Below are 25,060 nucleotides of genomic sequence, written 5' to 3'. Positions count from 1 at the left end.
ATGGTCACTTCTTTTAATGAGGTCCTACTCGGGTGGCTTTGCCGATGGAAGGAGGAAACAGCACATTTGGCCTCTAATGGCCACGCCAGGCTCACCCTTCACCAGAGCAGTTTAAAGGGAAATGCCATGCAGATGTGAAGAGCGAAATGCTGTTGTATAAAGAGCTGACACCACAGGAAAATGGTTGCTTTCTTGTTCTCTAAGACTGATCACTCAGTGATTCCTGTACGGACATGTGCAGTGCGCCCACAGCTGTGTACAGACAAAATGTTGTTTGCCATGTCAGACATGCCAGATTTGTGGCCAGTTTTCTTTGTGTGAAACTGCATGTGAGCTCATTTGGTGCTTGTATTGCACCATCGAGTCACAAGTCAGCTCAGAGCCTGGTGCCCTCTAAAGCCTTAGGTACGTGGAACCCAGATTCTGAGAAAAGCAGGAAAACAGCCTACAGCTGTATGCAACTGGCACATGGGGGATGACCTGGTTTCTGAGGTTTCTAACTGCTAGCTGATCCTGCCTGCAACCTGCCTCCCGTTTTGGCCATGCTCAGGCAGAGGAGTGTGGAGGAGCCTCCCAAGAACATCGGAGCTGAGGGGACTGAGGGCTGTCTCTGGCCTTCACTACCCGGCCAGCTCTGCTGCCACGTGTTTTGCATGGTCTGTGCTGCAGTTTTCGTCCCCTGCACAGTTTCCATTTCCTCTTTGGGTCTAGCCCACACAAGCTCTTCTAGGCAGCTAGCCCAGCTTGCTTCTTTGCTCATGCTTCACTCCCCGAAGCACTGAGGCTGCTTGCAGGCTAGCTGGGTGCCAGGGACCTGGCAGGCCTCTGAGGTCTGGAGAATGCAATTAGATGCCAAGCCCTGCATGTGCAGAGGAAGCATCCTATTGTTCACTGCCTCCTGCCACCCCCAGCTCTGGCCAGGCACTTAGCAGGAGTGATGCAGACCCTGCTGAGTGTTGCTGTGCTCCTGCTGTCCTCATTCCCCAATTCTGGAAGAGAATTTAAATGAGTCAGGAGCAACAAACCTCTCCCTTCAGAAGGTCCCCCATCCCCAGCTTCAGCAATGGGTCTGGATGTCATTTGAATCCAGGCACTGCCACGGACCCCTGTCTGCACTGGCAGAGCAGTGTCCTATCAGAACAGGCAGGAACCTTAGGACTCTGCAGGGATCCAAGCAGACCACATCCAACACAGACCTTCCCCAGTGACCGCGTGGCTCCCCGGGCTTTAACACAAGTGATGGAGCGGGGAGGCTACAGAATAGACTCATCTTTAATGAGAGGAATGCAGAAATGCAACAGGTCATGGAAAGAGCAGAATGTTACAAGCAGCCCGTCCTCGCAGGGATCTGGAGGGCTCTCCAGGCAAAAAGCGACACCATCTTCTTCCAGCAGTGAGTTCACAAAGGCAGTGCCAGGGCCAGGTGTTGGTGCTCTTTGGTACTGGCAGTGGCTTTGCTGTAACAGTAATTCTGGTGTGAAGGAGTCAGTCACTGGCGCTGCTGTCTTCCCGCTTCACTTGCGGCCCTTGGTATGTGCCAGCCGGCTGTATTGTCCATCATCCCGCTCACCAAGGGGCTAAGGGGAAAAAAAAAGGCAAGGTGAGCTACAACTGTGTCTGTGCAGCCCTGGGTACAGGGGAAGCTGGCCTAAACCTCCCTTTGCCAAGATTTTGGCAAGCTCCCCTCACACCCCTGAGTTTAACAACCCCAGAGCATAAGAGGCATGGGGTAGCTGAGCCTGCCCCATCCTCTGCGTCACTCAGGGAGAGGGAGCTGTGAACTCCCCAGCAGAGTAATCTCCAGCCTCATACGCCACTCCCCCAGCAGCGGTGCCATCGTGGCCACGCCACTGCAGCCCTGTGGAGCTCCTTCCACCCATGCACACACACCCAAATACATACACACGTGCGCACACACGCTCACCTGGTAGAGCTGCTCGTTGGCGATCAGGTTCTGCCTGTCAGAAGCTAAATAAAGAAAGACAGCGGTCAAAGATCGGGGGAATCATGGGCAGCGTGGTGAGCATTTGCAGACAAACCCAAGTGGCTGGCTGCTTTGAGCTCTGTGCTTTTATTTCTTCTGGGAGACATGGTAGAAAGCCCCCGCATCTTGCACCCTGAAAGGCCACCACGCAGCTCCTAGAGAAGCGCAGGCACTTGTTGTCCCCAGCTGCAGGCAGCTAGCAGGGCTCTCCCCTCACCTCGTGACATGCGTCCCTTGTCCTGGCCACTGATGCAGTACACAGCAACCATCAGGAGGACGGTGGCGATAACATCTGCAACCACAATCCCCGAGATGGTGGGAGCGTCCACTTCGATGCAATTCTGGCACACTGGAAACACAAAAGGACACGAGGACTGAGAGCAGGACCCTGACCCTTGCCTCCAACTGCAGTGGCTGCCCTGCCACCTGGGCCCATCTGAGCCGGGACGACCTAGGACAGGAGCTGGCAAGACTTTCACCAGCTGGCAGAACCAGCCACAAGCTCTGTGAAATCAGTATTTCCCTTAAAAATTTGCATAAAAACTCCAAGCAGTCCTGTGGCTCTAGAAACAGGGCTTCTGACACTTACTTCGATAGTACACCTGGAGAGTGAAGCGTTGATTTTCCTTTACACAGCTGTAGGTGCCTCTGGGATCGTCATAAATTGCACCCAAGTCCAGCTCCGTTGCGTTTGCTATCTCCTCATTACCTTTCATCCAGAGTACTTTTTTGTCTGATCCACAGGTCAGGAACACCTTCTCATTTTTTTCTTTCACAATTATTGTCTGTCCTGTAAAATAAAGGAGAGCAGAGAGCCTGACAGCTGAGTCCTCAGCCCTTGCAGTGGTGCAGAGCTTAGGAGTCTCACTCACAGAGATGGCTGTTGTAGACAGCATCGCATTAGGCTGTCCCCCGAGACACAGAAAGGACACTGCAAACAGAAACCTCTGCAAAAAAAGCATATTGCCCAGTGCAAAAGCAGTCCAGTGTTCAATAGGTGGTTATTTAATGCAGCTCTGGGTAGTGTACAGATCCAATTTTCCTTTGAGCGAAAACCAACTGGAACCAGGTATCTACCTGGACTCCATTCAGGCTGCGTGTGTCGGAGCCTCTTCCTGCACAGAAATTGCTTTGGTAATGAAGTGCAACTGCAGCAGAGACATTTTAACAGCGAGTGAAATGTTTTCACCAACAAGGACAGGAGTTGAGCCCAAACAAGTGAGGCAAAACCCCGCAGAGGGTGATACTGAAAACAACCATTCTTAGTGAAAACCATCCAAAAAGAAAACCAACAACATAGAATTGCTTCCTTGGCCCAAACACATCATCCTCAGAGCCTGCAAGTGGAGAGGAAATTCCCTGTCCTACTTGCTGAGCACTGGAGCAGAGTACAGAGTACAGCCTCTCCTGCTTGAGTACGTGTGCTGGTACAAAGCCCATGACTACTTCAGTCTAACGCCAGAGTACTGGCATGTCCAACCACACGCTGTGTCACCGTCAGGCAAGTCTGCGCCACCAAAGACAAGTCACGGCATCCAGACTGCCACAGCAATGGCCCCAGTCCTGAGCGGGCTGACAGAGCCACGAGGGCGAGCCCATCCTCAAGACATGTTGCACCAAATCGCTCCTTCCTCCCTACTGATGCCCGTCAACCTCACACCAAGGAGCTGTAATGGAAAACCCCAGCCTCAAAACCCCGGAAAAGCAGCACAGCACGCCGGGGGTGCCGTCCCCGCGTCCCCACGGGGTGCAGCACCCGACGCCCTGGGGACTTACCTTGGACACCAAACCCGGCCATGGCCACGCTGGCGAGAAGCACCCAGGTGCCCAGGGCCTGTCCCCTCCGCATGGCGTGAAGCAGCGGCAGCTTTTCAGGGGGGAGGAAGAGGAGAGAGCTCCTTGGCACGGCACGGCACGGCGCGACGCGCCACCCAGGTCTTTGTCAGGCAGCGGAAACCCGGGGGCTGGGGCCTCCCTCCTCCAAGGGCAGCGAGGACTGCCTCCTCGCCCAGCCCTGACACCCATGGGAGGGCAGGATGGGCCTGAAGCAGCAGGTCCCTCAGGTGGCTACGGGCCCCCACAGCACCCATGGGTCCCTCAGAACCTGTGGGTCCCCTCAGTTGCCATGGAACCCCCAGCACCCATGGGTCCCCAGCTGGTATGGTCCCCCCTGGCTGCTATGGACCCCCGGCTGTCATTCCTTCCCCCCAGCACCCATGGACCCCCCTACACCCATGGACCCCCCTACACCCATGGACCCCCAGCACCCATGGTCCCCCCAGCACCACTGCATCCCCCAGCTGCCATTCGCCCCCCAGCACCCACAGGTCCCCTCAGCTGCCATAGAACCCCCACCACCCATGGGTCCCCAGCTACCATGGTCCCCCCCGGCTGCTACGAGCCCCTGGCTGCCATTCCCTCCCCGCCAGCACCAATGCCACTCCCCAGCTGCCACAGCCCCCCCAGCACCCATGGGTGCCCAGCTGCCATATGCTCCCCCAGCTACCACAGCACCCCCTCAGCTGCTGCAGGAACCCCAGCACCTCTGCATCCCCCAGCTGCCATTGCCCCCTCAGCTCCCATTGCCCCACCACCACCACCCAGGGACCCCCCCCAGCGCCCATGCGACCCCCTCAGCACCCATGGGTGCCCAGCTGCCATATGCCCCCTCAGCTGCTGTAGGGACCCCCCAACACCTCTGCATCCCCCCAGCTGCCATTGCCCCCCCCAGCTGCCACTGCCCCTCACTACCACCCATGGGCCCCCCCCCACCATCCAGGGACCCCCCCCCCCAGCACCCATAGGACCCCTCAGCACCCATGGGTGCCCAGCTGCCATATGCCCCCCCAGCTGCTGCAGGACCCCCAGCACCTCTGCACGCCCCAGCTGCTGTTGCCCCCCCCAGCACCCACGGGCCCCCAGCTGCTCTGGGTACCCCCCCAGCACCCCTAGAAGGAGGAGAAGGAGAAGGAGGAGAAGGAGGAGGAGGAGGAGGAGGAAGAGGAGCAGGAGGCGAGGCTGTCCCCCGCCGCCTGCCGTAGCGCCGCCTTCCCGTGGTGCCGCGCGGGCCGCGGGACCATGGCGGCTCCCGCGGGCTCGCTGGTGGCGGCGGTGCTGGCGCACTCGGGCCGCCTGGACAAGGAGGGGCTGGGCACCCGCATCGGGCGGCTCTCCCGGCGGGTGGAGGAGCTCAAGGCGCGGCTCGGGGCGCCGGGGGGCCTGGAGGGGGCCGGGGGGGAGGAATTTGGGGGATTTGGGGGGTGGCCGGGAGGGGCCGGGGGAGGTCGTGAGGGAGGAATTGGGGGTCCCGGAGGGGGGCCGGGAGGGGCTGAGGAGGGCCGGGAGTAGCTGGGGGAGAGGAATTGGGGGTCCCAAGGTGGGAATTGGGGGTCCCGGGAGGGGGATTGGGGGTCCCGGGCGGGATTTGGGGGTCCCGGGGGGGCCGTGAGGGAGGAATTGGGGCTCCCGGGAGGGGGAATGGGGGGGCCGTGAGGGGCTGGCGGGGAGGACCTGGGGGCCCTGGGGGGAGGAAATGGAGGTCCAAGGGGAGGACAAGAGAGGCCATGGGGAGGAATTAAGGGTCCTGGGGGAGGAATTGGGGGTCCCGAGGGTCCCTGACAGGGCTTGGCCGGCCGGTGACTTTGCCCCATGTGCCCCCGCAGGGAGAGGTGTGCTCCGCCATCACCAGCAAGTACAGCGAGTTCCTGCCCAGCGCGCAGAGCGCCGAGGAGCTGGTGTCACAGGTGGACGGGCTGTCCGGCAGCATCGAGCTGCTCAGGGCTGGCATCGAGGAGCAGGTGAGACCTGCTGGGCTTCCCCGGCTGCTGGCAGCTTCTTGCAGTCCCACCACACACCTGCGGGTCCTCGCCTGCTGTGTGCAGGGGGGACAGGGATGGAGAACACGGGCCTGAAGGCTGTGGATGGCATCACCCCTAAAAAATGATGGCATAGGTGTACGTCCCGTCTGGGGTGTGCCCGAGCGTAATTAAGGGGTTGTTGGTCGTAGTTTGCTTGTTGTGCCCTTGGAGAAGTGTGTCGCACGTCTCCAGAGGAGAGAGAAGGATCCGCCTGGTTGCATCGCGGTAGGGTGTGATGCAGTGACAGACAGGCTGAGTGTTGGTCCCGCGGGGATTTGGGGCAGAGGGGGCACTGATGTGCACCACCCAAATCATGGCACATGGCAGCGCATATTCACTGAGCCATTAAGGAGAATGTGAGCAGGCCCTACAGGCCGGATCCTCTCTGCTTTTGTGCTGCTTTGATTGATTCCAACATGACTTGAAGGAGTGCCATGTGGTGTTCTTCTTCACAGAAAAGCATGATGTGTTAATAATGTAATGAAAACCGATCTAGTGTAAATAAAAGGTAATAAACAACAGCAGTTAAACACACGCACACAAAATCATGTTAACTAAACCAGGTTAAAAAAAAAAAGCTTCAATATCTAGCTTCTGGGTCATACCTTACCAGCACTATGTATGAGGTTCTGGTACCAGCCAAGTCGTGTTCACTTCGCTGGAGTTAGTTCTGCCTTTGGAGACCCTAAAGCCAAGTGTTTCCCATGATCTGGGGTTGAGTAACGTTGTTAATTGAGTTAGCTTTTGGCTCACTTCAAGTGATCCTGCATTTAAAATGGCTGTGTTAAAAGAAAACTCAACTCCTTTTGATAGCCTTTTGATACTGAGTTTCCTTCCAATGCCTTGACAAAACGTGTAATGTAATAAAAAAAGAAACCAGCATGGATGAGTTTCCAGTAGGGAAATTATAAGGATCTTTCTAGCAGGGAGTAAAATGGAAGGCCCTAGAAACCGAAGACAAAGTCATTATCAAATGCCAGAGCAGATATGTTGTTAACATTGAGTCTTTCGTCTTTCTCACCAAAGTACTCTATTAACAGAAATACTTTATATCTCATTGTCACTTTTAAGAGGAAATCTATTAACGTTTGGCAGATGTCTGATGAAAACTTTCTTATTTTAGGTTCAAAGAGACCTAAACGTCGCTGTTGCTGAATTTACTGAATTGAAGCAGCAGCTGGAGCGAGACACACTCATTTTGAGTATTCTGAAAAAGCTACAAGAGGTGAGGAAGGGATGTGCATCTTAAAATCATTAAGTGGTGGTTGCTGCTCAGTTTGTGGCTTTATTCGGGGCTTCTCTTTTCAATAACTAACGGTAACTCGTGTGTCTACTTGTGTTGTTTAAAATTATGTAGTCTAATAGATATGCTGTTACATACGATCCTGTTTGATTGTTGCAGTTTGATACAGCTATTAAAGAGTACAACACTGCATTGTTGGAGAAGAAGTATGTTGTAGCAGCTCAACAACTGGAAAAGGTAATGACTTTGTAAGCGTGTGGCAAAATTGTTGATAAATACTTTCAATAAATTTCACAAGATCCTTTTCAGTAGCAGGGGCAACAGTTACCCATGTTTTGTGTTTGACCTTTATTGCCAGGCACGAAGCAGCCTGAAAATGCTGGAATCCCGCAAGGGCTTTGAGCTGAAGATCCTGAAGGCACTAGGCACAGAGCTCACAGTGCAGACACAAAATATGCTCTATCATCTAGGAGAAGAATGGCAAAAGTTGGCTGTATGGAAGCTTCCTCCTTCAAAAGGTGCTTGCAATTCTAGTTTGTTGCACTGTTTTTGCTTTGCTACTTTAAATAAGTCTGGTTTCAAGCACCTACAAGTTAGGAAATACTGTAATATTGTTGAATTAAGGTTGGTTTAAGGAGAGATTTCCAAAGTTTTTGTTCTGACTGTATATATTCTCCTACTAGGGTAGTTGTAAGAATACTTTATCTTCTCTGATAGGTTTTTGGCTGCTGCTTTTGTTGCAGCTGCTCTAGAATTTGTATGTTGGTGTCTTCATTAAAACACAAACTTTTCCTTTGATCAGATTTGGCTTACAGTGGGGACAAGGGGGGTGATTATCACTAAACGTCAATTTCATGGCAGCTGAAATAAGAATTCTGCAGATTTGTCCTGTACTGAAACACAAGAAATTTGGTACTCTTCTGATGCTCTTTTATAGGAACTTTGTTTTGTGTAAATGAGGAGAGGTAGCGTATCGCTTTAGCTACCAGCTGAGGAATGTGGTAGGTTCTCCGATCTGCTGTATCTCAGACCACATTCTAACACAGAGATGTTTCTTCCTTTTCTCTAGAAAGTACCAGCCTGGAGTCAGTGATGCATTCAGAATTGCACTTATGCACACTGCCATCAAAAGAGGAAGAGATTGCTGGCCTGCCTGTTGCTTCTGTGCTGCAGGCATTTGCTGTCCTAGGAGAACTGCGCACCAAGCTTAAAATTTTCGGTAAGACAGACCTTGGATCCACATAGCTGTTGCAGCCTGAGTGGATATCAGTTTAGGCTTGTTGTAGGATGGGTATTGCGATCCAGTTCACTTCAGTCGTACATTGGGAGACGTCTTCGTCTGTTGCCTTGTGTTTCCCACTGAGCATGAGGTGAATCCTCTGGTTTTTACAATATGAAACTGCCCAGAATTATTTATCTTTTCCTGTCAGGTTATTCTAGTATACTGTTTTGATCTGTGGCTTTGTGGTTTCATGGTCTGATTAAAGGGTTTAAAGGGCTTTTCCAGTTAAAGCTTCCTTATCTACAAAGACCAAGACTGTTGGTTTTAGTCAGCTTCCAGGCTTTTCCGTTCTCAGGTGTTGGCAAGAAGTAATCAGGAAGCATGACAGATGCTAGGACAGGATTTCATACTTCTGGCTTTGTAATTGTTCGATTTACATCAACTATGCAGCAATTTTTTAGGCCTCCATATGTGTTTTATAGGAGTCAAGTGGTCTGTAGTGAAACCAAACCCAGCATTTTACGTCATGAATGTTCTCTGATACAGCTAGTCTAGACAGTGCTTCTTCCACTTCACTTGAAGAATCTGTGCATCCAAAATACTGCCGGTTGGGCCTCACTGGAACAAACTCCTGCTGTAGGAAAATATCTTTTTTTTTTTTTTTTTTTTTTCTCCATATCTTAGGCCAGTTGTTGCTGAAATACATCCTCAAGCCGCTGATTTCATACCCATCTCTTCAGCCATTCACAGAAGAACTGTCAGATGTGGTCATCCTACGTTTTAAGTGTGAAGAGCCTAACTTGGATCATTCCTCTCCTGTGGAGGTTTTTGACAAGATCAAGGTCATTCTTGAAGTTCTCCACAAATACTTGCTGAGTAGGTAGTCCCTCCCTTTGGAATTACTGGGAAAGTGGGCTCAGTTTAACCATAAATTCAGTTGTCTTTTGATCGGGATGGAGGTTGTTCTACAGTCGCAGCACATGGTTTGGATATGAAGAACATCTCCTTTATAAAATTATGGAACAGTTGAAAGATGCTTTTTTGACAGGAGGGACTGAATGATCTGGTGGAGGGTCGTGTCCAGGAAGCAGGTATATTAAAATCCGTTTCTGTTCTCTTGAATTCAGATGTGCCAGTTGAACAGCGTGTGGAAGACAAAAAGGAGTGCAGAGTGACACTGGCAGAACTGCTGGGTGGTATGATATGGGAAGAGTTATCAGACTGCCTCATTCAGAACTGCCTAGTGAATTCAATCCCAACCAACAGTAGCAAACTGGAGCAGTATATAGAGGTAGGCGTCAAATACTTTCGAATTTATGTAGTGGAAATGCCACATGGCCAGCCTCATCAGGAAGCTGTCTTTTGCTAATCTAGAACTGTGTATTTATCTCAGGTAAACCGTGGCTTGTTTTTCCTGTCCTATTAAGGGTGCAAGGTCTCTGATCCAAGGACCTCAGGCCATACTTAACTAAGACCTGGAGGTTCTCGGGTGTGTGGCATAAGGCTCTTGTGTGAGCCTCTGTAAGAGGCTGAAGAGGTCGTTTACATGCTGATGCGGGATCTCTGGCTTCCTGTGAATGAACTGCTGTGTTTGACTTTGTTTTTTTTAATTGTCTAATGATCACAGGTGTTTCTTGTGTAGGCCACTTTTTTAAAAACTATCTTAATAATAGTAATATCTTTACTACCAGTGAAGAATGCCAAAAGATACTTTTCCTGGAGAGGCAGCTGTTTGAAACAGCAGCAATCATAGGGCAAACCCCCCAGTCCCTTTGCCCCAAGTAGCCCAGTGTAATGAAATCTAATCATCTTGCTCCTCTGATTTTTGAATTAGGTTGCCAGCAAAGTCAGGAAACAAACTTGCAGCTAAAAGACTGTGTTATTGTACAGTCATGGCCTCCAACTGAGCCAGTTTCTTCCGAAAGATTGCTGTACAACTGTTAGATAGTTCCCTCTAAAACTTAATTTCATATTTTGCCTTCAGCTGAGTGGAGGAATTTATACCCAGCTTTAATTTTGCTCTTTGATTTTAGGAGATTATAACTGGCAATTCACAAGTATCAATGTAGAATGTGTCTGCCTTTCTCAGGTGATTAAATCCACAGAGGAATTTGAAAAAGCCCTGAAGAACATGCAGTTTTTGAAAGGAGACACGACTGATTTACTGAAATACGCTCGTAACGTCAATTCCCACTTCGCCAATAAGAAATGTCAAGATGTGATTGTGGCAGCCAGAAACTTGATGACCTCAGAAATACACAATACCGTAAAGGTGCCTGTTGTTGCAATATCTTGTTTTCCTATGTGGAAAAATAGTGTAGCAGGTGAAGAAGGCTTGTCTAGGACAGTTGAGGGTTTTTTGTTTGTTTGTTTGTTTTGTAGAGCACTGATTACTTGTGATTATTTGATGCTTTTGGCAAACAACGGTGTTGAAGTTGTTTTTAATAGTGCTCAAGTGGGTTATTTCACTACCAAGATGTTACTTAACATGTTTGAAGCATACTTTTGTAGGCTTTTCTGGCTAGTGTCATAAGCGTAAGAAAATTTAGAGGATCACTTACAGACCTTGCTTCTAGGCATGAAACACCATATAGATTGCTTCGTGGTCTGCTGTGTAGTTCATAAGCCATGAGACCTCCAAGGGTCTTAGGGGACCTCTGCAGCTTTGTATTAATCTTGAGTCTTAAATCAATATTTTGTAGTCTTCCACAGCCTCTTTTCCGTGGGCTCCAAATAATGTTCTACCTTCCTTTTGTTTTCCCGTAGATCACACCTGATTCGTGCGCAGCCCTACCAAAGCTTCCTGATCCTGGGTCAGGAGATCACTTAAAAATGCAAAAAACATCTAAACAACTTCCTAAGGAGATGGTGAATTTGGAGAATGAGACCAAACTGAGCCAGTACACGTTCTCTTTGCCCACATGCCGCATCAGTTCATCAGTGGAGAAACTGATGGAACTGGCTTATCAGACGCTGTTGGAGGCTACAGCCAGCACAGATCAGTGGTAGGAATTATATATCAGCGGGTAATTCCTGGGAGTCAGATATTTATTGCCTTGGGCAGTTCTAAGCATCTGTTAATCGAGTAAAAGAAATACAAAAGAGCTGAAGGTACATAAAAATTAGAATGAATCATTAAAGTTACACTGTGTTTTGGCTGGAGGCTGCTCCCTGGGTTTGTGCGGTAGACTGGTACAGCAGGAGCAGCTGCTGAATATGTTCCCTGCAATAATCTTGTTAAGCAGTCTTTGAGGCTTATGTTCTGAGGGAGCATTCAGGTGGGTTTTGCCATATTGTAGCTACTGCAGCAGTGAGAACGCGGTGAATCCCTAGGCTGCACAAGGCAGCTCATGGCTTCAGTCTCTTAGTTGGAAGAATCTCTACTGCTGTGTTCATTTTTATATTTTATCATGTGTTTCAATTATTTAGAAAGATAAAAAAACGTATCTTTTGTTCCATCCAAATGAGAAGTTATGGCACCTATTCTGAGGAGAGTTCTTGCTTTCTTTTTTCATGTGCTGGATGAAAGCAAAGAACTCCAGCTCTACATCTGGCAGGGCTCTTCAGAGAAAACAATTAAACATTCTGAGAACCTAGAGTCGGTTTTAAAAACCGGAGACCACAACCCTGAAGAGGGAGAGTTTCCTAGGTACTGAATGCCTTTCACTGTACTGTGGCAGAAAGAGGGCTGACTACTTATGCATACCTATTGGGAGAAAGGACACTGTTCCCTTTGTTTGCGGGGTTTCATTATCTCTGTTCTGACATGTGGCTTGAAGTTCATCTCTTCCACGCTGAACTTACAAGGTCATCACAGCTTTTGTGAGAAGCCTTTGTGAATTTTCCAGGATGCTGCTTTTATTGACATTGCTGTAATTGATCTTGACAATTTATCCCTTGTTCAGTAAGAAAAACGTGCTTCACCACTAATAAAACCTTTTTTAAGAAAGGCTTGAGAGTCGCTTGGCAGATGAGATATTAATTCCACAGACAAACTAACATGAACCTTATTTTCTTTGTAGCTGTATACAGCTCTTCTACTCCGTACGGAATATATTCCAGCTGTTTTATGACGTAGTACCAACATACCACAAGTAAGTGTATGTGTGTGCATTACTTAGGGCCTGTTTGGAGACACAGCAGTGCGATTGGAATAGCCCCACTTTCCCTGTTTGTCCACCACAGCCAAAGATTACTAAGGGCTTCCTCCAGTGGGAACAAGCTGGTGCTCCTAATGCATTATTAAATTGTACCTGCTGCAAAATATTTGCCTGAGAGTTTCTGAGTTGGCAGTCTTATGACCAAGGAGATAGTTTTTAGTATTTCCTTGACGTGAATGAAATTGGTTCTGTGCCTGATGGCCCTTGTGTACATGGGAACACAGGAAACATGAGCTGAAGTTGCATCTCTAGAACGTAACCGAGTTTTGTAACCTATCTTATCCATCCGTTAACTAGATTGATGGTTAGGTAACTGGAACAGAGTCCTCGTCCTTGGCATTGACAGGGGTTAGCCTTTAAGATTGTTCATGATGCTTTTCCTGTAATAAAGAGCACCAGTGAAGATTTAAAGTATACAATTGTGTCAAAGAACACTGAAGTATTACTGAAAAGGCCTTCTCTCTTTTCCTCACTGTTACGCTGTAAAAAAGAATCTTCCTGTGTGAAAATTGGTTGTTAGAAACAACCAATGTGAGTACAACACACAGCTGGAATGCCAAGGTTCCATTTCACAAGCCATAGAACTTCTTTCTTGTATGTAAGCTCTTGTGTGGATGTGGGAGGAGTTTAAATACTTCTTTTCCAACTGATGGCTTTATCACGCATTCCTTTCAGTTATTTACATGCAACAGCTAGGACAGATGGGCTGTTTAGTGTACATATGACAGTTTTCTAACAGGGTCAGGTCTAAATGCATAAATTTCTTCTTCCTCCTTCGTGTGACAGAGAGAACCTTCAGAAACTCCCGCAGCTAGCAGCTATTCATCACAACAACTGCATGTATATTGCTCACCACTTGCTCACCATGGGACACCAGTTCCGATACCGCTTGACAAACATCCTGTGTGACGGAGCGGCTACTTTTGTAGATCTGGTACCTGGTTTTAGGAGACTTGGTAATTTTACCTTTCAGTATTCTATGGAGGAAGGCTCTGAGATAGATAAGCTTGTACCAGTTTAATGTTAGCCTATCATCTATAGTTAATTCTGCTACTCAGCTCTTTTTCAAAAGTGCTGTAGCAATCCAAGCTGTGCAAAAGCTTATTAAGTACGTGACTGAGCTTGGTTAAATAGGCCCAAAATAATAAGTTTATTATTCAGCAGTTACAGTCTCTAAATTGGCATAGGCAGAGCAAATTTAGTAATTGCCTAATTGCTTCTCTCTGGTTGTTTTTGCTTCTAAAGGAATGGAGTGTTTTCTGGCCCAGATGCGAGTGCAGAAAGGAGAAATCCTGGAGAGGCTGTCAAGTGCCAGGAATTTTTCGAATATGGATGATGAGGAAAATTACTCTGCAGCAAACAAAGCAATAAGGCAGGTAAGCAAGGCAAACAAAGTCAAATATGCCGTTGTCTGTAGATGTTGTCCTTGGAAAGGTACAGTATGTAATATTAGTCCTGAGAACTGTGCACTGTTTCAGCAGAGTGAAATTTTGCAAAAGATGAATTTTCTGGCATGCTTTTTTCCCCCCGGGCTGTGTCTCATTTTGTAGAATGCTGAGTTCAAGTCCGCATGCTCCAAGATGAGATAGTTTCTTAATCTTGAACTTTTGTTTATAGCGCACATCTAGGGTATTTCATTTTTCAAGGGAAAGATCCATGAGCCATAATGCAAACTGAAATTGTGGCATTTTTTTCCAAGAAAGTCTGTTTTATGTGGTAGCAGGATGAAGTCATAGCCTTCTGCTTCTTTAAAACTTTCCTGTCCATGTGCGCTCACCTTATCATTTCGTGCTTCTCTTAATGTACTTCTTGATAACACGTGGATAACGTATAGCTGTTGTCTTCCAGGTATTGCATCAGTTGAAAAGACTGGGGAAAGTTTGGCAAGATGTCCTTCCAGTGAACGTATACTGCAAGGCCATGGGGACCTTACTGAACACAGCGCTCTCAGAGATTGTCACTAGGATTGCTGCCCTAGAGGTAACTCCACGAGGTGGACATGCCAGGCGTAGGGGTGGTGCTAGCAGCTAGCATGTGTGACCTCTAGAAATTCTTTCCAAATTGAGGTTTCAGGGGAGCCAGTTGTACTCTACATCTTGAAGAGCCCCCCACTGTGAATTGGGTGGCCTCTTTTCCTTTAATAGCTGGGACACTTGCTTATGCCATGCCTGCCAAAAAGCTTTGCTTTCATCATTGTGCTGGCGTTACCTGAGCGCTTTCCTTGTAAACTGCTCCAGACCTTCCTCATAACCCCTCTGCCTCACAGTGAAATCCTTGTTAGTGCACCAAGCTGTGCAGTTCAGAAGCAGAACCCTTGTTCTGAGGCAGTTGCAGAGAACTTGATGAAGTAGCTATTCGTGAAATGAGTTATATTAGCTTGAGAATGTTAAATGCAATCCAAACCACTGCTTTTCATCTTCACACACACAGCCCCATTTGAAAAAAAGAAAAATTCCATTTCATTTACTGCTTGGCACCCCTAAGACACATCTAACTGCTCTTTTTGTTTACATTTGTTCAATTCTAGGATATCTCTGCGGAAGATGCAGATAGGTTGTACTCCCTCTGTAGGATCATGGTAGAGGAAGGACCCCAGGTTTTCACCCCCCTACCTGAAGAGGACAAAAACAAAAAATATCAAGAGGAAGTTCCAGTCTACGTGCAGAAATGGATGACATTCAAAGAGCTGATGATCATCCTGCAAGCTAACCTCCAAGAAATAGTAGATCAGTGAGTGTCTTCCTTTTCAGTTAGTTCTTCACCTGCTAAACAGGGAGCTGGGAAGTGGTCTGATGTCAGCAGGGCACCGCACTTAGGAGAGCCTGTTCAGATGAAAGAGAATCACTTTTAATAAGGATCAGATAGCTGCTCCTAGTGCCATTTTTTTGACTGTGTGTTTATAGTCCATTTCACTGGTCATATATTCAGCTGTCTCCTGCAGGTGAAAAAGCAATGGTAAAAAAAAAAAAAAAAAGGTGCCCTGGGAGAGCCAACCGCAGAGCAATTATACATCTCCCCTTGACTTCTCTAAATTCAGAAGTATGTGACGCTAAGCAACCAGGCATTTTGCCCACTGCTTTTGATGTTAGCTGTGCCTTGCAACTGCAGCTATCATTCCACGTAATTGGTCTTCAGTTTTTAGAGACCATTTCTTACGTCTTTTAACTTGCAAGGGGTATTCATCTCAATTATACATGAGGATTTGCATTATTACTCCTATTACTTCAGTTGTCATGAGTTGTCAGAAGCTAGATGTGTCTTGCGCACACTCGCTTCACATGTACATCTGAACGACAAGGCGACATACTATCCTCTAAACTGCAAAGTTTGTACTAAGTGCAAGAAACACCTTAAGACCTGTTGCTTTTCGTGCCTAATTAAATAATTCTGGACTTAAGTTGCATGCAGCTAATAGGCTGCTAACTAGATTTGTTTTGCTTCTAGATTTACTACTGTAGCATGCCTATAAATGCTTTTTGCTTTTAATTTTACTTGAACCATTCAGTCATCACAGGAGTAGGAGAACTGCAGTGGTTTGTTGTGAATGCTCTAAGGCTTGTTTTAACGTGAGGTTTCCATGCAGTTTTATTAAATGAAGATCTTTTTTCCTTGTAGATGGGCAGATGGGAAGGGGCCTCTTGCAGCTGAATTCTCCCCAGCTGAAGTGAGGAGTCTGATACGAGCCTTGTTCCAGAACACCGAAAGAAGAGCAGCAGCACTGGCCAAAATCAAGTAACTGTTTGCTCCTACATGTTGCATCTTCTGATAAAGCAAGAATGAACTGAGAATCTTAATTATTTTTTGGATTTGATCCTTCTTGTACTGGACTACAAAAAGCTTGGCATTAGGTGTGTGCTTCCTGGAGGCTTGACTAAGGGAGGAGAAAAAATTCCTAGCTCACTGTCAGCAGGGCCAGTGGGATGGCTCTGTGAGTCTGAGAACAGGAAATCGAAGGTGGGTAACAACACGGGCATTAACTGCAGCTGCTTTATCTGCTACACATGTGGAGTTTGGGCTTGAAAATTCAACCTCTTGCCCTGCTCCCTGAAGGTGTTACGCCCAGAGTGTAGTTTTGCTTTATGAGCTGATGGGTATACAGTCCTGGTGAAGAAGAGATGCTTTTTGTGGTGTTTGCTAAATTCCATCTTCTTGGATTTCATCTTCCTGTAAGCCCAGCATAGGCAAGTAAGTCCTTTATCCAAACTCCTTGTGAGACTGAGCACTGCTGGCAGGTGGGCCTCTCATGCAAGGTGCTGTACAATGTCATCTCAAGCTTGCTTGCTTAAGGGTCCCGCAGAGGGATTGTTATTTCTCACTTGTGAATCTTACCTATGCAGTTTTACATCAGGGGATGTGTACCCCTTCTGTGTCTTACCTCTTCTGTCCCTGCCAATTATATATAAAACTCACAAGCAGTGGTAGCTTTTGGTGTCCTTCTAGGAATGCTGAAGTGCCAAATGTTGCTCTTACACACCTGTTTAGTTCATGTTTCCCTGAACAGCAGATGTCAAGAGAGTGAAAATTTTATTGGGGGGAAGAGGAAACCCTGTTCCAAGTGAAATGTTTACTGAGGCAGAGTGTTTTGCATAACCGGCAAAATTCCTCATGGCTTTATTTCTCATGGGAACTATCTTACAACTGAATTCAAAGTTTTCCATCCGACTTTGCCAGCTGTGGAAGCCAGTTCAGCTCCTTCCTTTAACTTTTGATTTGTGTATGAATTAAGTAGGTCTGGCATCTATTGTCTTTTTGATAGTAACTTTACTGTATTTTAAGGATGATATAAATGCTAGTAAATACAAGAAGGGAATTAAAGGGAATTAAGTGTGCACTTAGAAGATAATGCTCTAAGTTACAAAAGGCTGTTTGAGACTTCAAGAAACATACATTTATTTTAGTTGGAAACCTCATCAATAGCATTTGTTGAAATGTAGCCCAGAGGCCAAGATGTGCCCCTTGCTACACACAGAATAGTTCCTGCTATGTAATGGTTTGTAAGCATGTCATGACCTGCTTACAAAAGTTTAGATCATAGAGCTACACATTTTAATGTTACCTATCATTGTATCCTTTTCGTTTGGACTTCTGTCTGACTTCTCTTTGCATTCCTGAGCATTTTGGGGGATACCAAAATTACAGCTGGCTTTCACATTGCACCCAAATTTTACATTGCACCCGAATCACAGCAGAACCTCACGGCTGTTCTGGGTGCTGGGTCAGGCAGGAACAGCCAGGTCTGGGGGCAAGGAAACTGCTTGTTTCTGGCCTGAAGTGGTAGAAGCATGGGGAGCGGGCTGGTGCAGTCAAGTTCCCATTTACACCAAGTCCAGCCTGTGAGAATGGAAAAACGAAGGCCAACATTGATCCAAACTCTGACTGTCACTCTAGCTTTTCCTTTTTTTTCCCCTTTCACTACTTCAAGTAATTCATTTGGGGGTTGAGAATGTTCCCATGACGCTTGCATCTCTTGGGAGCCCTTGCCCTTTTTATAAATAGGAAACCAAAAAATTGATATTTTGAAAAGCACCACTTCTGTCATGTGGATTATTCACAGAAATGTAATATGCTATTTTCTTTAATAAACTATTTATACTGGCCCTGTTTTCTAGTGTTGCCTGGCGGGACTCATTCTCTTATGGTTACAGTAACACAGTATGAAGCTGGACCTTCGGAAGGGGCAAGATGTTGCTCTGTGACGTCCCTCCTTGCATTGCTTCTAGTAGATCTAATAATAAGAAAATAAAAAGGGAAAATAAAGAATTGGTACTATGCTGTGGGGTGGGAGGTCAGCCCAGAGGTCATGCATCAAGGGTGAGCGTGGGGTAGTAACAGGTAAAGCTAACAACAGGATGCTAGCACCTGGATTTTCCTATGCCACATGCTTGGCTGCAGGTCAGGCTGAACACACACCTTCACCTGCCCCAGCTTACCTCTGTGGTGCGATAAATCCACGGCAGAAGCTGAGCTACGTTGGTGTAAACCCCGGGGTGGTTGGGCTCGGCGCAGCCCTGGCCCCAGCTCACTACACCTACCAAGCGCCACGTGAGTTCGTCCTGGCAAACCAGGGGGCCCCCGCTGTCCCCCTGCAAGAGAGCAAGGACTGGAGCACAACGGGGATGTAACGCTTCTGCTCATTTCCACTCTGGCTGCGCACACCCCACTGCACCAGTTGCTCCCTCCCGTTACCTGGCACGCATCTATTTTCCCCTGCGGGTAGCCGGCACACAGCATCCTGGCCGTGAGCTCTCCTTTGTACATGCACGAGCTGTTGCACCTCCTGGTACTAATTAGGGGAACGAGCGCTTCCTGCAGAGTCTCCGTTAGCTGTGCTGGGGAGGGAAGAAACCAGGAGGGAAACGAGATCTCCAGGAAGCAGTCAGGGAAGAGCACGGCACTGTAGCTGAAGGGTCAGGAGAAAGATGGGGTCTTACGGGATTAATGGGGCTGCTGAAGGGGAGTGCAGGCTACAGGAGGGGAGCAATGCAGGACCAGGTGCGGCATGGAAAGGGCTGCACCTCAGTGGGGAGCAGGGAAAGCTGCAGGTCAGCACCGAGGGACACGGACAAGCCGGGCGCTTACCTTGGTCTGGTCTGGTGTAGCCCCAGCCTGAGACCCAACAGGGGGTGCCCTGGAAGAGGTCACGATGGGAGGGTGGCAGACACACGGCACGGATGGCATCTGCTGGGAAGGGGACGCGGTGAGCCCCGGGACAGCACAGGGCCATACAGTGCAGGCGCAGCCGAGGCTGTGGAGCTGCCAGCCTGCAGAACTCTCAGCCTGCAGAGCTGCTCAGCCCCACAAATGGAGGTGAAACACCCTTGGACCAGGCCCCTGGAGGCCTCAGCTCCCACAGCCACCTTCCCAGGCGCAGCTAGGAACATCGTGCTGCTGGGCATGCTGCCTCCAGGTGCCCAGAGAGGCTGGGGACCCTCTTAAGCAGCTTCTCCCAAAGGGCAGGGTCAGCGCAGGCCCCTTTCCAGCCATTTCTTCACTGCAGGTCCAGACAAACTGCAAGTGGGGCAAGGCCACAACAGTGTCTTACCAGAGAAATTCAGGGGGACGCGGAGCTTCATCAGAGCAATGTCATAGTCGAGGCTGCTGCCGTTATAGAGCGGGTGGTAAATAACCTTCTCCACCGGTACCCCAGCCTCCTGCTCGATGGAGCCACGAGCAACACCGGCACCCACCAGCCAGCCGGAGGCGTGCAGCCGCCTGTAACTGAGCACCACGGGTAACAGAGCACCACAGCGCCTGGCCCTCACCCCAAGGCTCCCTGCACAAGGCCTGGGATGAGGACGGGCACCCAGCTCCCCGCTACCTGTGCACGCAGTGCGCCGCCGTCACAATCCAGTGGGGTGCCAGCACGGAGCCTCCGCAGCGGTGCTGGGAGCCGTGGCGCACGCTCACCTGCCAGGGCCAGCGCCCGGGGGCCGCGTCCATGCCCCCGACCACCCGCAGGGCCCCGGGGCGCAGCCCGCACTCTGCAAGGCAGCCGTGAGGGACGGGACGGAGGGGAGAGGGATGGATGCGGGTGGAGATCCTGGGGACTCACGAGCAGAGGGAGGCACTGACCTGAGCACTTCAGAGCCACGATCCGTCCCGACTCGCAGGTGCTCCTGCACAGGGCGAACCTCTGATCAGAAAACTGCAGAGTGCTTGGGGAGCTGCAGCAGTCCCCAACGGGGCTGCTCGTTCGGCAAAGCCAGCACGGTTTTCTGCCCATCTTAAGCCCAAAAAGGCATTTTTGTGCCTCCAGCAAAGCCTGCCATAGCCCAGGCCTGCCCGTACCTGACCTGCCACATGTCTTCCAGGCTGCCTTGATGGCTGGGTCTGAGCTGGATGAACTCCTGAGCATCCTTCACACTGATGTCTGTCAGGTTCACTCCCTTCTGGTGGGTCATCCTGCAGGAGCAACCACAACCATGCCAGGAACCTTCCCAGGAGTGGTTCCTGCCCTAGCAGCCGTGGTGCCACCACCCTCCCTGTCCCATGGCCAGGAATGTGCCCAGGTGGCTGCAGGTACCTCCCACAGCTCCCCCCAGCCCCGCTCAGCACTCTGAGCCCCCAGCCCCTGCCCACCGGAGCGCCCCGAGGTGCCGGCAGAGCTGGGTGCCCAGCCTGAGCCACCAGCGCTCGTGGCAGGCCAGCAGCCAGCCGGGACGGCCTCGCACCCGCACTTCCAGCAGCGAGCTGTCTGAGTTGATTCTGAAAGACACTGAGGCCAATAGAGCAGGATTTAAAAACCAAGTGAAACAATTGCAGCATGCAGCTGAAATGAGCTACTGGTTCAGCAGGACAAGTTCATTATTGAAGAGCATCTTTTCTGCTCCTGCTGGGCTTGCCAGGGGTGGGGGGGAATGAAAACCTCTGCCAGGAGCCCCACGGACCACGGGCTCGTCCTCTTCACCCTCAGCACACTCTGGGATCGCTCCCGGCTCCTGTGGCGGGGCAAAGCCCTGGTCCGGCTGTGGCATCTTGAGGTGCCTCGCTTCAGGAAGGAGACGGGAGAGCAGGGGTGAGACCGCAGGGCCGGGCAGCCCCCAAGGGTTCACGGCAGTGGGAAGGGCCCTATGCTGCCCTGGCAGGGACGCTGGGCACCCACAGGCAGCACCGTCCCTGCACAGGCACTGACCCAGCAGCCAAGACCCTGCCACCAGCCCCGCCAGCAGCACCACGGCCCCCAGAAGCAGCAGCAGCCTCCAGACGGTGCAGAGACTTCTGAGAGATACCTCAGCAGAATCTTTAAAGAACAAAGGGAGAGGATAGACATGGTCTCATCCATCCCTCATGGCACCACCAAGCCCCTGGCAAGGTTCTCAGGTCACTGTGGCCCCGTTCCTGGGGCCCTCCCGACCCTGTGCCCCCAGTGCCACGAGGGGATGAGCTACGGCCATGGATTCTGCGGAAGGTCAGGATCTGGGGGCCCCCCTTGCTCCCCAAGTCTGTAATTGGCTCACCGTGTCCTGGGGACGTCCCTGCCATTGCTTCCCTCAGCTCTGCCGTCAGGCTCTCCTGGCTCTGTGCCGTATCCCTGATGCCAGGCAGGTTTTGGGGACAGCTTTCAGCCTCAGCCGGCCCCTATGGAGAGGAGCAGGGCGCAGGTCAGTGGCAGACCAGACTCCTGGAAGGAAAGAGCTTCATTTGAGGCAGGGGGGCCGAGAGGAAGTGCCGCTCACCATTGCAGAGAGCAGAATGTCTCTGCTGAGCCGCTCGGGTTTCCCTCAGCACAAACCCAGCTCCCAGCCCCTTGTCCCTGGCTCCCCACCACCTCCCTCCCCAGCTCTGTCTGAGCAACCCCAGCAGCTGCTGGGCTGCCCCAGCCCCACCTTCCACCTGCCGTCCCTCCTCTCTCCGCCTCGCTTTGCTCACCTGTACACAAGAGACACTGAAGAGCAGCAGCAGCCCCTGGACACTAGCAGAGGGCTGCAGTGGTGGGCACCAAGGCACAAGCAGACCTGGGACCAAGCCCCCCCCCCCCCCCCCAACAGCTACCTTTATTAGAGCAGACCTTGGGCAGCAAATTGTTTAAAGCTGGGAAAAAATTAGAAAAGACGGCCCGCAGGTGCTCCGTATCAGCCCCACATCTCACACCAGGTGCCTGCCGCCAGGTGCAGCTTTGTTGCCGAAGGCTGCTTCACACAGGTGCTGGGGGGGCCGGAGCCCCCCTCACTCGGCGAGTCCCTCCGTGCCCGACAGGGCTGCAGTGAGACCTGCAGGGAAGCAGCCCCAGCTCCCCAGGTGCCGGGTTCTCCAGCTGGAATACCGGAGAGCAGCAAAGATCGGCCCGCAGCTCCCCGCTCAGCTCCTTTCTCTGCTCAATTTCTTGCTGCTGACAGACGCCGGCTGCGCCCCGCAGGAAGAGGGCACCGGGCCTCCTTCCGACCAGCAGTGCCAGCCTCTGCTGCAGAGCTCATCCAGTTCCCAGCGCCCCAAGGAGAGCACAAAATTCCTCATGGAAATCAGCCCCAGGCCGCGAGCTGTGTGCTCAGCCCGTCGGCAGCTCCCGGGGTCCTGCAAAGAGATCCAGTGCCCGGTACCCTGCATGGCCTCGTCCCTCCAGCCATGCTGCTTCTCCGGCTGGCTACACCCGCCAGAAATAACAGTAAATCCATCTCCAATTAAGTAATTTAAACCCCACCTTCTCCTCCAGGAGAGAGGAGACTGAGCACCAATTTCAGCCTGTCTGAAAACCAAAAGGCAGCCGAAGCAGCCTGGAACAGCTGTGTCGTGAAAACAAACAAACAAAAGCCTCTTCTTGTTTACACACTTCTCCAGCCCAGAAGACACAGCTGATGGCTTGTTACTCAAAAGATTGATGAATTTTTAATGCCATTTACTCGAGGAAACTCCCATGAATATTCCATGACGGCCCTGTCTCGCAGGTTCGGGCTGAGGCTTGGTGGGGGAACCTGGCGGCCCCTCCAGCTGCTGCCCTGCGGCTGGGAACAGAAAGCCGAGTGGTCAGGACCTCACAGGGCCCCCAAATCAACCCTGCCTCTTTACTGGGAGCTGCTGGGCTCTACCTGGTGGCTCCGGAGCGTCTCCTCGCTGCACTGAGGACTGTAGATGGTGCTGGAGGACTGGGGAGCCCGCTGGGAAGGCTGAGGCAGCCGCCCAGGAGCCCAGGAGCTGCTGAGCCCCAGTGCTGAGGGTGCTCGGGTCGGGGGCTCACCGAGGTGCTGCAGGAGCAGCTCCATCGTCCCCTCTCTGGGCACCCCACACCCAACCCAGCACCGAGCCTTGCAGGAGCTGGACGAGGATCTGGGCTGTGAGCGGCCGGCCAGCGGTCCCGAGGGGCAAACACCTTCCCTGCACACAGCAAAAGGGAAGAAGCTCAAGAAGCGAGTGCCAGTATGGGAAGAGGGTGAGAACCAGCTCCAAAACGGGGCCTCAGGAGCAGGTATCAAAGCCGAGGCACATCTCAGCCCGTGCTGCCTCGCTGCTCTGAGTCACTCGTCTTTTCCGCACTTAAAACTCATTAAAAGAAGATCAATATTTCTATCAATTCTGCCCACCTGCAATAAGAAAGTAGTGACTAAAACAAGAGAGCTTTCAAAATTAAACACCGGCACATGTGTGTGAAGGGGTAGGAAGGAGAAGAGCGTTACAGCTTTATCTCCTGATTCCCACCATCCTGCTCTGGCTCTTTAGAGACCTAAAATAAATAAATAAATAAATAAAAGCAGCCCCCACCTGCGGGTGCTTGGTGTTGTTTAGAGGGAAGCTGGCAAAATCCTGGGGTTGCCTCCACCCTGCCCAGGGCTGGGTCCTGAGCTCCCCTGGGCTCTCTGGGGAGAGCAAACAAGGCGATGTGGCTACCAGCTCAGGACATCGCCTTGCCTGAGCCTCTTGTTGGATCATTTCCTTCCTTACCTCATTCCTTCTCTTTCTCCCTCAAGTCCCCTCTCTAATAAAAGTGCCTCTCAGTGAGATAAGGCAGCTGCTGTAAGCCCATAATGAGGGAAATGGCCAAAAGCACCAGCCTAAAACCTACCTAATCCTGGTAGCAGCCTGCCAAATCTCATCACGGATAATGAATCCTGGATGTTCTGATTGTGGCTTCCCAGCAGTGATGCTGTGGTCAAAAAAATAAATAGAATTAAAAATCAACAGTAGCCCCCCCAACACCCTTCCTCCCCCAACGTGGTTCCTAACCCCTTTTCACCTCCTTTTCCCCCTCCCCACCTATTACCATCTTTAGGGGGGTTTATCAGCAGGATCACTGGGCATCTAAGGGGTTCAAGCACCCTTGCAGGTGGGGGCAGCATCTTGGTGAGGACAGCTTTGTGCATAGGGCTCCTGGCCAAGCTCTCCATGCTCTGCCACCAGCTTCAGCAAGGAAGCCCTGTTGAAGCTGACAGCACCACGTGCAGAGGGGCTCCAGGTCAAGGGTTTGGGCTGTGGTGTGCGAAGGGACCGGGGCCTGGGTGCCAACCCCATGCCCTTGGACTCGAGCATCGTCACCCGAGCTGGGTGCACGGGGTGCAGCTCAGCCCTGACGTCCTGAGGGCACGCAGTGAAGACCCAGCGTACTTCATCTGTCTGCAAGTCTCCGGAAGGAGGGTAAAGCGGCTGGCCCTAGACTGGCTGTTACAGTCGTGGCAGAGTTTAATCTCAGACTTGCAAAACGTCGCACTCGTGTCACCGTAAGAAATAAGACCTGCCAGAGCAGATCTGACTAAATCATTCATCTCGCCCTGCGTCTCGTCTCCAGGAGAGGCCAATATCCCAAACCTCATAACGGGAAATTATTCAGTAAGACTCTTTAACCCCAGGCAGTGGGGTGTAGTGACACGAAGGAAGATAGTTTATATCTTGTATGCGTTTACCCTGTCTAATGGAAGCACACATCTCTCCATATTTCATATAAATGTCCAGTCCTATTTGGACATTTCCTTGGAATAAAAAGTTGTTACTCTAGACTTGACATGTTGTCACTGTATTGTTCATTGCAATGATTTATTCCACATCCTCTGTTGTCGGAGTGCTCATCCCAAAAGACAGTGAATAAAGTCCTGTGTAAAATAATTTGTTAAGGCTGAAACCTGCAGGAAAAGGCTGGTCCACAGAAAGAGAGCACACAATGCCTCTCAG

General features: G+C 50.5%; 3 protein-coding genes across 4 annotated transcripts; 1 reads left to right on the top strand and 2 right to left on the bottom strand.

The window, feature by feature from the left end:
• Nucleotides 1–1,253: 1,253 nt before the first annotated feature.
• LOC118252447 (T-cell surface glycoprotein CD3 delta chain) lies at nucleotides 1,254–4,907 on the bottom strand. 2 transcript variants are annotated; one of them, XM_050715035.1, is made up of 6 exons: nucleotides 4,856–4,907; nucleotides 3,761–3,851; nucleotides 2,574–2,774; nucleotides 2,202–2,333; nucleotides 1,925–1,968; nucleotides 1,268–1,577 (listed from the first exon to the last, which is right to left on the bottom strand). In XM_050715035.1, the coding sequence occupies exons 2-6, from the start codon at nucleotides 3,831–3,833 to the stop codon at nucleotides 1,515–1,517; spliced, it is 513 nt and encodes a 170-aa protein (XP_050570992.1). In that variant the 5' UTR covers nucleotides 3,834–3,851; nucleotides 4,856–4,907; the 3' UTR covers nucleotides 1,268–1,514. The 2 variants fall into 2 exon arrangements, with proteins under 2 accessions (XP_035411625.1, XP_050570992.1); XM_035555732.2 differs by lacking the exon at nucleotides 4,856–4,907 and having other exon boundaries at nucleotides 1,254–1,577; nucleotides 3,761–3,987.
• Nucleotides 4,908–5,024: 117 nt separating this feature from the next.
• On the top strand, nucleotides 5,025–18,069 carry ZW10 (zw10 kinetochore protein). Its single transcript, XM_035555666.1, has 16 exons — nucleotides 5,025–5,179; nucleotides 5,647–5,781; nucleotides 6,965–7,066; nucleotides 7,244–7,321; nucleotides 7,443–7,602; nucleotides 8,154–8,303; nucleotides 8,991–9,182; nucleotides 9,434–9,597; nucleotides 10,396–10,578; nucleotides 11,073–11,311; nucleotides 12,329–12,400; nucleotides 13,253–13,422; nucleotides 13,712–13,842; nucleotides 14,315–14,446; nucleotides 14,994–15,196; nucleotides 16,082–18,069. The coding sequence occupies exons 1-16, from the start codon at nucleotides 5,063–5,065 to the stop codon at nucleotides 16,200–16,202; spliced, it is 2,349 nt and encodes a 782-aa protein (XP_035411559.1). The 5' UTR covers nucleotides 5,025–5,062; the 3' UTR covers nucleotides 16,203–18,069.
• Nucleotides 18,070–18,182: 113 nt separating this feature from the next.
• On the bottom strand, nucleotides 18,183–20,367 carry TMPRSS5 (transmembrane serine protease 5). The gene is made up of 8 exons (XM_050714994.1): nucleotides 20,255–20,367; nucleotides 20,039–20,082; nucleotides 19,785–19,947; nucleotides 19,509–19,684; nucleotides 19,046–19,144; nucleotides 18,653–18,795; nucleotides 18,397–18,549; nucleotides 18,183–18,191 (listed from the first exon to the last, which is right to left on the bottom strand). Exons 1-8 carry the CDS (start codon nucleotides 20,365–20,367, stop codon nucleotides 18,183–18,185), a joined length of 900 nt encoding a protein of 299 aa, XP_050570951.1.
• Between the last annotated feature and the right edge of the window lie 4,693 nt (nucleotides 20,368–25,060).

Source organism: Cygnus atratus, chromosome 22, assembly GCF_013377495.2.
Source record: "Cygnus atratus isolate AKBS03 ecotype Queensland, Australia chromosome 22, CAtr_DNAZoo_HiC_assembly, whole genome shotgun sequence".
Taxonomy (NCBI): domain Eukaryota; kingdom Metazoa; phylum Chordata; class Aves; order Anseriformes; family Anatidae; genus Cygnus; species Cygnus atratus.
Note: the sequence above shows the minus strand (reverse complement) of the source record. Positions and strands in the feature narration are given on the sequence as shown.

Bases quoted from the DNA above. Each gene is read 5' to 3' on its own strand.
- LOC118252447 (XM_050715035.1), bottom strand. From the start codon at position 3,833: ATGCGGAGGGGACAGGCCCTGGGCACCTGGGTGCTTCTCGCCAGCGTG. The intron at 2,775-3,760 runs GTAAGTCCCCAG...TTTATTTTACAG, and splicing joins GGCCGGGTTTGGTGTCCAAG to GACAGACAATAATTGTGAAA. The intron at 2,334-2,573 runs GTAAGTGTCAGA...TTGTGTTTCCAG, and splicing joins TCTCCAGGTGTACTATCGAA to TGTGCCAGAATTGCATCGAA.
- ZW10 (XM_035555666.1), top strand. From the start codon at position 5,063: ATGGCGGCTCCCGCGGGCTCGCTGGTGGCGGCGGTGCTGGCGCACTCG. The intron at 5,782-6,964 runs GTGAGACCTGCT...TTCTTATTTTAG, and splicing joins GGGCTGGCATCGAGGAGCAG to GTTCAAAGAGACCTAAACGT. The intron at 9,183-9,433 runs GTAGGTAGTCCC...TCTTGAATTCAG, and splicing joins TCTCCACAAATACTTGCTGA to ATGTGCCAGTTGAACAGCGT.
- TMPRSS5 (XM_050714994.1), bottom strand. From the start codon at position 20,367: ATGACCCACCAGAAGGGAGTGAACCTGACAGACATCAGTGTGAAGGAT. The intron at 19,145-19,508 runs GTAAGACACTGT...CCTTCCCAGCAG, and splicing joins CGTCCCCCTGAATTTCTCTG to ATGCCATCCGTGCCGTGTGT. The intron at 18,796-19,045 runs GTAAGCGCCCGG...TTCCCTCCCCAG, and splicing joins CTACACCAGACCAGACCAAG to CACAGCTAACGGAGACTCTG.